Below are 10498 nucleotides of genomic sequence, written 5' to 3' on the forward strand. Positions count from 1 at the left end.
AATAAGAAATAATGGTTAGACCACTGTAATCGTAAGTGAGGTAATAACAGCCGCTGTATTACTGACTTCCAAATCCACATGTTTGGGAAGCATAATGCATTTGAAAAAGAAAGGCATTTAGTGAAGCAATTACATCGAAGTATGGTTTCCTGTGCGGACAAGATTCACATTTCCTAAGACTCAATGAGTAATTCACGTAGTAGTTCCACTCATCTTGTAAAAGACCCTGGTTCCAATCACAGGAAAGAGAAACACAGTAAGAAGCATGAACGTTGCCTGATACTGTTATTTGCCCACCAAGTTCCTTAATGCTTCGATTCCACTGCATATACAAGAATAGCTATGCTATTAAATTTCAACTATTTTTAACAAACTTTTTGTTCAAAGTACTACATATCATCCTTCTTACAAACCCGGGATCTCTCTAACTAAATACTATTTAATTATTAATTTCTTCTCCTGATAAATGGCACTGTAAAAGAAGAAAAAAAAAAGGAAAAGAAAAGTAAAAGAGAGAGTTTGGAGCATCCGGAGAAGGGAAGCATACCTCTTTGGAAATGAAGGTATTAGATCCTCAATTACACTAACAATTACAGAACCGCCTCTGTTCTCCTGAGACAATGTCTGCCTTTCTTCTACCACTGAGATGGGTGAGAATGAAACATGAAAGTCACTTCAGATAAAAAGGCACCACAGAAAACAAAATAAGAAAACAGGAAAACTAAGAGAGAAGGCTAAAAATGCAAGAAAACTAACAGAGAAGGCTAAAAATGCAAGTAAGATTTTATACATGTCAGGAACATCAATATTTATTTGGCTGACATCAGCTACTTGCATGCAGAGAACAATGCGAAATCAATTCGATTAGATACTAATTACTAGGTGAAATTTAGTCAAACAATTTATTTGCAATTTTTTCCATCCCTACATTAATTGGCAGCATTCAATACCAGTTCAGACTGCCTAAGAAATTATGATTTACATCAGACAAGAAAGCACAAGCAGTGACAGCCTAAAATCATTCATACAAAACTCCATCAAGTGAACTCAGTTAGCGGAACTAACATCATGGTTTTTATAAAAGAAACATACTTTCTTTTACAAAAGAGAAAGGTGCAATGCAGGAGACAAAAGTGTCCCCTGAACTAGCTAGCAAAATGGAACTAATAAATAATTTGATGATGACATTCCGCATAGATTAAAGGAGATTTTAAAGTTTAGACTGAAAAGAAAAAAAAAATCAAAGAACTTTAGATAGTAAGGAAGCAATAAAAGAAAAATTGTTTCCTAATGATGGCTTTCAAATTTATGAAGGTTCATTTGAAGGAAATAAGGAAAAGAAAAAAGAACAAGAACAAGAACAAGAACAAGATAGTCCAAATACCTCCTGAATCTTCTCGAGTTGCACAATCACCTTTCAGATATAATGTATCATCCCAGTCCAAATCCAAGCCATCTTTCTGTGCAAACTCCTCCAACATATGACCAACAAGATCATGGGCTATCATGCTTGTCTTATCAGACACTTCTTGAATTGCAAGGTATTGGTTACAAGTGGTTTGTTTATGCACATCATCTGGCTCGACATGCAAAGGGTCATCTGTATCCATTCCAGTGTCATGTTCAGGTTCATGTCTCTCAGTAGAAGTCCCAGGAAACCCTCGTCTAATACCATTGAAATCATGAGAAGTTCCTTGATTGGAGAACATTGTTTCCCCAGTGCTTTCATCCTCATAATGTGAATCATCAGAGTGAGATCTGTCACTTCCAGATATTCCTTGTTCCTGTGGCGAACCATGATTATGGTTGTTATCATCATTGCTAGACCTATCATCACCATCATCCTCGTCATCGTCATCATCATCATCATCTTCATCCTCCATTTCCTCAACATATGCCTCAGCAAAGTCTAGATCTAACTCATGGTCAGGGAACATATCCCATACAATCTGCTTTGCCTGAGCACTCACATTCAATATACATTCCACCTCTTCTTCAATTTCATCCTTTAAGAAGAGTCTATGCAGCTTGTTTCGTGACATGTTGATAATATCAAGAGCTTCCAATAATGACTTCGGAATTGTATCCATATCACCACACTCGAAGAGATATTCAGTTAGCATTTTCTTAATTGCATATCGTAAGCTCCTGTTTGATACTTCAGCATCTCGGCCTAATATAGTCTTCAACTTTTCGAGCTCTAGCAAGCTAACCTTTTTTTCAACTAGCCAAATAGCCCTTGCAATATCATCCTGCAGTATCTTCATCTCTTGTGAAAATCGGCGAAATTCTGTTACAGTCGAATTATGGAGACCTGGATGTAACTTCACCTCTTTTGAAAATCGGCGAAATTCTGTTACAGTCGAATTATGGAGACCTGGTTGTAACTTCACTGATAGGCCTGCTACTGCCATGGCTTTGGCTAGTGATTCCTGCAGTTCATCTCCTGTACCAAGTTCGGAAAGCATCGTGTCACAAGTTTTCCGCAATTGATCAATCAAAGTCTTTTTGTACAATGTATTTTTCTTTTGATGTAACTGAGGTAAATGTTGTACTCCTTTAAGCTTTCTGCTCATTGCAAATAGGGTCTCAGAAGGCAAGCCCTCAAGTCCATCCAGTACCTTTCTAACAGCAAGACGTTGAGACTGTGATCTGGAAAGAACTGTAACAACCTTATCTCGGAAATTTTGTGGGTCACTAAGATGTTGAGATAGTTGCTTAAAAATGCCCAACTCATCGTCATGATTATTTTGGCTTCTAAATTTTTTTTGCAGAGATTCTCTGATAAACTTCTTCATCTCGCAACGAGTGTTCTCAAACTTGACTGAACCTGCTGCAAGTGTGGTAGCTATAAGGTGAAGCCCCTTAGTAGTCAAATCATCAAGACATGGCGATGACAAGGCTGTGGATATACTTCTTCTGTCGAGCATTAGAATATTATCTTGCTTCCCTGCTTCAACATTGCATGCTCCAAAGGCTGCTTGAACAGAAGACTTTGCAGTCTCATAGAACAGCTGCAGAACTCATGATAGGCAGAGATATGCAAAAGGTGCAAATCAAACACAGTATAGGAATAACAACAAAAGCAAGGCAGAAGAAACTCAGAACACGACTAAGGTAGAAGTACTATAACCTTAACTAGCAAAAGGTAAGAGAGATAGAGGGCATTAAAGCATGAAGACGAAGAATGGAATGTTGAAATGGGTTTCAAGGGAATGGGCTTACATCATCTTCCCTGAGCAAAGATTCCGGCAATGAATCTCGTTCAAGGTCAGGACTTTGAAACAGGTTGTGCTCAGATTCAGAAAGAGGAAGACCCAACAACCACCTGCTGCACGGATTGATTTCAATTGGTTGACGGGTTCAACACCCAGAAAGAAACAACAAAAGGGGATCAAACTCTCACTGACCTCCGTTTGAGTTGAATCTGCTTCTCTTTGCATTTAATCTGAGACCAAAGGGTCTCGCAATCCGTTTGGTAGAACACAACGTTTTCCATCCTAAGCTGCGAATCAAACCAGAGGGTTTTAGAAGCCGATGATAAGGTTTTAGAAGCCAACTTCTGACGCCAACTACTCCTTCAACCCGTTCACCTAGTAAACTTGAAACTTGTGACGTCGATACCAAATTTTTAGTGTTTTTTTTTTTTTCAGGGAAATGACTCGTCACCCTAATTTTAGGGACCTTAATTGTTGGGATGAGAATCCATAAAGGGGTCGGAATAACTAAATTAAAGGAAATAAATCAAGTAAAGAAAGTGGGAACATATTTTGAAAAGAAGTATAAATAAATTGCCCATGCTCGGAAAAAAAAATGTCTCTAACTCTCTCTCTCAAGAAGACTATCGACAGTTCCTCTCTACGGCGACAAAACTTCTCGCCTGCTTCTTTTTTCATATATCGGCGGTGATAAAATCATTTGTCTGCCTCTCTATTCGGGTGGAGGAGGCGTTTTTGCTGATGTTGGTGGGGATGGGGTTCTGGTTGACCGAATCTGGCATGGAGGATTTCCAATTGGCAGTGATGGTGGATTCGCTTTCTATCCAATGATCAGTGTTAGGGAAGGCTATGGTAGAGACCGGGGGTTCGATCTAAGCTTGGTGATTTTTCTGGTTGTGCTGTGCGTCTCTGATCGGGTTCGTCCCGAACTAGGGACTGATTTCTTCATTGCTTGCAACGGACTCCTCCTTGGGAAGTAGATGCGGTTGAGGGGGAGGAAATTGATACCTTGATGAAGGTGTCATCCAGGATCAAGGCGTTCTAGATCCCGGATTCTGGTGGAGCGGTTTGAGTTGGCGACAGCGGTAAACTCTTCTCTGGCGGCTGGACGGAGGCTGGTGGCTTGGGCCTCCAAGTGGGCTTGCTTCTTTAGGTTAGGGTTCCTTATGGGCTGTTTTGTTTTGTGTTGGTGGGCTCAGTGGTTCTCAGCCCATCAGCAAAAGGGCATTGTGTTTATTTTATTGTTGGTCATGATTCCTCTTTTCAAGGTGGAGGGCGAGGCTGTGCAGATGGTGGAGTCTGCTACTGAAGAGAGTAAAGTGGAAGGTGTTATGTCACCTTCTACTGATAGTTTAATTTAATTCTTATTTGGGTTGCAAAAACCAGAGCCTTAGTTGGTTCCATTTTATGTCTGCTTTGAGGTTTCTTGGTTTTTGTTAAAATAAAGGTGCATGGATTTTCTAAAAGGTAGGTGTACTGGGGATTTTCGGGATCTTTAATCTTCTAGAATAGGGATTTTAGAAGGTTCTGAGGAACGATTCTTTCTGTCGACCCCAAAGGGGTGTTTCGTTTTTGTACTGCTTGTTGAATCTAAAGAAAGGGCTAACCTATTTCGATAAAAAAAAAAAAGGAAATAAATCAAGTAAGATTTATATTCATTGATAACTTCACTAGAGGAGTAGAGGTAGGTTGCATTATATAGCTCTCATAGTTAGTAAAAAAGGGGACACGTATAATTTGGCAAAAATACTTACGTGTTTAAGGAAAACTGAAATTGGGAGAAAATTGAGTTGTACTTTCATTGATAATAGGGGCCTCTTTATATAGAGGATTACAAGACATAGAATCAGAATTGTACAAGAAAAGATAATCGTACAATTAATCGGATATCTATGAATATCTCCAAGAATATCTCTAATTCAAAACTCTATTACAACTAGGTTAAGTAACCTAGAGTTTGGACCAGACACATATTCTGGATGTGTCTGGATTTAGTAGAGGTAGGTTGCATTATATAGCTCTCATAGTTAGTAAAAAAAGGGACACGTATAATTTGGCAAAAATACTTACGTGTTTAAGGAAAACTGAAATTGGGAGAAAATTGAGTCGTACTTTCATTGATAATAGGGGCCTCTTTATATAGAGGATTACAAGACATAGAATCAGAATTGTACAAGAAAAGATAATCGTACAATTAATCTGATATCTATGAATATCTCCAAGAATATCTCTAATTCAAAACTCTATTACAACTAGGTTAAGTAACCTAGAGTTTGGACCAGACACATATTCTGGATGTGTCTGGATTTACTTGAACACTCTCCCTTTTGTCGCCCAAACGTGGTGCTCCTCTAGTTGCCTCATTAAAAACCTTGCCGACTAACAAAAACCCAGTGGGACAAAAATAACCTCAGTCGAAGGGGAAAAAGAGCACAACACACCCTTCACGTTTCGAGACCATACATGTAGACATCTCCCCCTAATGTCTGCATCTTCCCCTGATGACTACGGTCATGGGAGTTCGGATAACTTCCGTACACGATGCTACCGACATGTTTCTCGAAAGTGGAATTTAGGCAATGACTTAGTGAGTAAGTCTGCCACACTGTCCTCATATCAAACCTAGTTCAGTTTGATCTTGAGGAGAGTCTGTTGTTGCTGATTATGCTTGGTGTTGTCGCTTTTGATGTAGTCTTGCTTCATTTGTTCAAAACAAGCAACATTCTCCAAAATGCTCATAGGCTCATCTGTGGTAGACTTCAAACCACAATTGTTCGAACATGCGTAGTTGTGGATCCAATCCATATACATTCACGAACCACTTCGTGAAGAGCAATAGTCTTTGCATTGTTTGAAGAAGTAGCGACTAGGGTTTGTTCGGTAGACCTCCAAGTTATCACGGTCTTTACCCATGGTGAACACTTAACCATTTTAGGAATGACCATTGTTTGGGTCAGAGAGTTACCCAACATCAGCAAAACCTTCCCAAACACATGTTGTTTTAGGATAGGGATAGAGGATGCAGGCCAGTATTAGTGGCGTTCCTGGTCTGTGATGAGTCTGATCCATCATCTCTCTGTAGGGATAGAACAAGCTCATATCAATCGTACATCTCAAGTACCGAAAGATACCTTTTACACCAATCTAATGGCGTCGCGTTGACGCAAAGCTATATCTAGCTAACAAGTTCACTGCAAATGAGATGTCTAGTCTTGTGCATTGAGCTAAGTATAATAATGCACCTATTGTACTTAAGTAAGGCATTTCTGCCTCTAGCACATCTTCATCATCATCCTTTAGACGAAGAGGATCCTTTTCAGGATCAAGACTACAGACGATCATGGGGGTGCTTGAAGGCTTGACCTTGTCAAAATGCCTAAGCATCTATCAACATGATGCTCAAGTTCCAAATTGAGAAATAATCGTGTTCTCCCAAAATACTTCATCTCAAACTCGGATTTCAAGTGTTCAGCGGTTCCCCATAACTCTTTAAGGGCTTCCAATTAAGATCATGTCCAATATGAACGACGATAGAATCTGAAACTTGTTATGGAAACACGCGAGCATATCCCTTCCCAATCAAGTAGTCACTTTAGTGAGCGTTTCAACCTCATTGTAAACGGGCTCCGTGGTCTAGAGTCACTTGGCTTGGGTAAATGAAGTTCACCATGAACCTTCATGTATATTCCGTATCTAGATCCCTATAGAGATACGTAGTGACCATATTTGTAAGCTGCATGTTCAGTTATTCAGAAACTACCAAACTGACAAGGTAGTGAAGTGCAATAACATCCATTACAAGAGAATATGTCTCATCGTAGTTGATTCCAGGGCATTTTATGAGAAGCCTTGCGCCATAAGGCGAGATTACAATCTCTTTTTCTCATCACGCTTTCTAACGAAGACCCATTAGTCAATAGGTTTTATGTTAGGAGGTGTTGGCATCACTGGCTCGAAAACCTTTCTCTTCGTTAGGGAATCCAACTTAACCACCTGGATCGCATTTAGGCCAAATTTCTCTACGTATGCATTTATTCATCAATGGAGCGTGGTTCGATATCATCGAACTCAACAAACTCATACGTGACTACATAATCAATTATGGTGGAGTTTCTATCCCACATCTCATGTACACCAGTGTAATTTTCAAAGAGCTCTATATTCTCAGTGTAGATACCTCTACTAGCAAGCTACTTTGCTACATCACCAAGCATAAGTAACACCCTCTTTGGGACACCCACAAGCTATGGTGAGACCCAACCGAGACATGCATCCTATAGCCCTATATTCAAGCTACGCCACGGCATTCGGAAGTGGCAAATACGTCGTCGGGAAGCCACCTTTCCGGCCTTGCAAAGTTGCCTTCACAAACATACTTTTTAGACTAGAATAGTGATTTCTACATCCCACATCTAAGAAAATGTAAAGAAGATGGCTTCCTTCACCTATAAAAGGAACTCTCCTCCCACATAAACTTGATCCCATTACATCTCTTGTAATCCCCTTTGGGTCGCATGGCCCAAACACACATAGTACAATATTCAAGTGGACGTAGTCTCTTGCTAAGGCGGAGACGAACCACTATACTTCTCGTGTGTGCCTCGCTCTCTCTCTCTCTCTCTAAAGCTAACTAGAGACCCTTTGGATCTCTAACTTTAACATTGGAGCTAGAAGCACTCGGCCTTCCTTGCCTTGTATTCTCAATCAAGCCTTACATCCACTGCTATCCATCCTTGGCGGTAACAAAAAATTCAAACACAAATTTATTCCCAGTACTTGCAAAGTTGCAAGGTTTCAAGTCAAAACGAAGTCAACGAAACACTCGCTCAAAACTTGAGCTCAGTCAACACCAATCAAGGTTGGTCAACGTTGGGCCACTAAAAAAAAAAAAAAAACTTTAGCAACCTAGGTGTCCAACCTTCCGTGGTCTGCCGAAGTCAAGCGGCACACTAGCCTCTCACGACAACATCATGCTAGGAGCTCCAATCCTAGCGGAGTTCAATCCCAGTGGAGTGAGGATCCCAACATCAGCTGCAATCCTAGCGGAATGAGGATCCCAGCGGAGTTTAATCCCAGCTGAGCTCAATCCTGCGGTGGAGTATGAGGATCGCAGCATCAATTGCAATCCCAGAGGAGTAGGAGGATCCGAGCATCAGTTGCAATCCTAGAGGAATGAGGATCCCAGCGGAGTTCAATCCCAGTGGAGCTCCAATCCTAGCGGGGTAGGAGGATTCGAGCATCAAATGTAATCCCAGCGGAGTCCAATCCCAGTGGAGCTTCAATCCCAGCGGAGTATGAGGATCCCAGCATCAGTTGCAATCTCAGCGGAGCTTAATCCCAGTGGAGCTCCAATCCCAGCGGAGTTCAATCCCAGCAGAGTATGAGGATCCCAGTATCAGTTGCAATCCCAGTGGAGTCCATTCCCAGCGGAGCTTCAATCCCAGAGGAGTATGAAGATCCCGGCGGAGCATGAGGATCCCAGCATCAGTTGCAATCCTAGTGGAGCTCCAATCCTAGCAGAGTTCAACCCCAGCGGAGCTTGATCCCAGTGGAGTATGAGGATCCCAGCATCAGTTGCAATCCCAGCAGAGCTCCAATCTTAGCGAAGTTCAATCCTAACGGAGTGAGGATCCCAGCATCAGTTGCAATCCCAACGGAATGAGGATCCCAGTGGAGTTCAATCCCAGCGGAGCTCCAATCCCTCGGTAGAGTATGAGGATCGCAGCGTCAATTGCAATCCCAGCGGAGTAGGAGGATCCGAGAATCAGTTACAATCCTAGCGGAGTGAGGACCCAGCAGAGCTGCAATCCCACCGGAATGAGGATCCCAGCGGAGTAGGAGGATCTAAGCATCAACTGCAATCCCAGCGAAGTTCAATCCTAGCGGAGCTTCAATCCCAGTGGAGCTCCAATCCTAGCGGAGCATGAGGATCCCAGTATTAGTTACAATCCCGTGCCTTGCCCACGGTATTCAGGACCAAAACAAACTATTTGTGGTCATTTGCCGATCCCATGCAGCATCATGCTTGGACAACTCCAACATGATTTGGGTACTTACATCAATTCCAACTCCAACTCGCTCGGCATAAGATAAGTAACTATATCTTATCTTTTACGCTCTTGCAATTAAAGCTATTGCCATGCCTTTACATGCTTTTACTACTTTTAAGCATGCCTACAAATATATCACACTTGATATGCTTTTACATGCTTCCATGACTTTAAGCATGCTTACAACTTGCGTCAATTTTAGTAGCACACCTACTAAGCTTACATACTATCGCCATGCCTTAACATGTCCCCATGATCTTTAAGCATGTCTACAAAAATACAAAAAGTTATTAGCAACTTTACTACAAGTACATGCTATACAACTATGCCATGCTTCTATTTAATGGCAACTCAATTAAATAAACATGTGATGCTTACTTAGACAAACTATGCCATGCTTATTTGTTGTCCATACAATTAGCAAGGTTTACATGTACACTATATGTAAAATATTTTGTCTAGCCTCTTGGCCACCATATTTTGTCAAAACCTCCCCATGGGAAGGAGACCTAAACAGGTCTAAAGGCTCCACGAGTCTATGGTTCATGACCAACCACCAAGCGGTAAGGCAACGCCTTATAATGACAATGACCGCTACGCGGCATTGCAATCAAGCTTTTCTCCTCCGGGAAAGAGTAAAGGGACCGGTTAACACAGCCCACGGCAGCCATTGATCTGGCGGTTAACCCTCAATGCTTGGGTATCAAAGATTAGGTTCGCTACCTAACACCTATTGCTCATACGCAGCTCCCCTCATCAAACAATTTTTCGACTATACGGAGGTCTATAGCTATGAGAGGTGGGGACTCCTCGGAGGGCCTAGCAGGGGGCCCACCTGAAAGGGCATAAGTGCTCGCTCCGACAAAATTCTTGATGGACGACGACTTGCACTAATTATGCTCGACATACAGCCCAACATAATTAGCAATGGTTACGATCATGCCTCAGGGTATCACCTTTGAGCTACCCGTTAATGCCTCAGGGCATCACCCCTGAGCTTTCACCCTCTTGCCTCAGCGGCACAGCTGAGCTTTCACGTTCTTGCCTCAGCGGCACAGCCAAGCTTCACGCTCATGCCTCCGCGGCACCGCCGAGCTTTGCTCTCAAGTCTTCACAGCATCCCCGAGTTTCTCGCTCACGAGCTCTAACGCTCATGCCTCCACGGCACTCCCGAGCTTCGCGCTCATGCCTTCATGGCATCCCTGAGCTTCTCGCTCACGAGCTCTAATG

General features: G+C 42.0%; 1 protein-coding gene across 2 annotated transcripts; it reads right to left on the reverse strand.

Moving 5' to 3' along the window:
* Positions 1–36: 36 nt before the first annotated feature.
* Positions 37–3641, reverse strand: LOC112192057. Of its 2 annotated transcripts, none has more exons than XM_024331576.2 (5): positions 3411–3641; positions 3226–3328; positions 1385–3014; positions 548–641; positions 37–322 (listed from the first exon to the last, which is right to left on the reverse strand). In XM_024331576.2, the coding sequence occupies exons 1-5, from the start codon at positions 3497–3499 to the stop codon at positions 286–288; spliced, it is 1953 nt and encodes a 650-aa protein (XP_024187344.1). In that variant the 5' UTR covers positions 3500–3641; the 3' UTR covers positions 37–285. The 2 variants fall into 2 exon arrangements, with proteins under 2 accessions (XP_024187344.1, XP_024187343.1); XM_024331575.2 differs by having other exon boundaries at positions 3226–3331.
* Between the last annotated feature and the right edge of the window lie 6857 nt (positions 3642–10498).

The sequence above is a fragment of the Rosa chinensis genome, chromosome 3 (assembly GCF_002994745.2).
Source record: "Rosa chinensis cultivar Old Blush chromosome 3, RchiOBHm-V2, whole genome shotgun sequence".
Lineage (NCBI taxonomy): Eukaryota > Viridiplantae > Streptophyta > Magnoliopsida > Rosales > Rosaceae > Rosa > Rosa chinensis.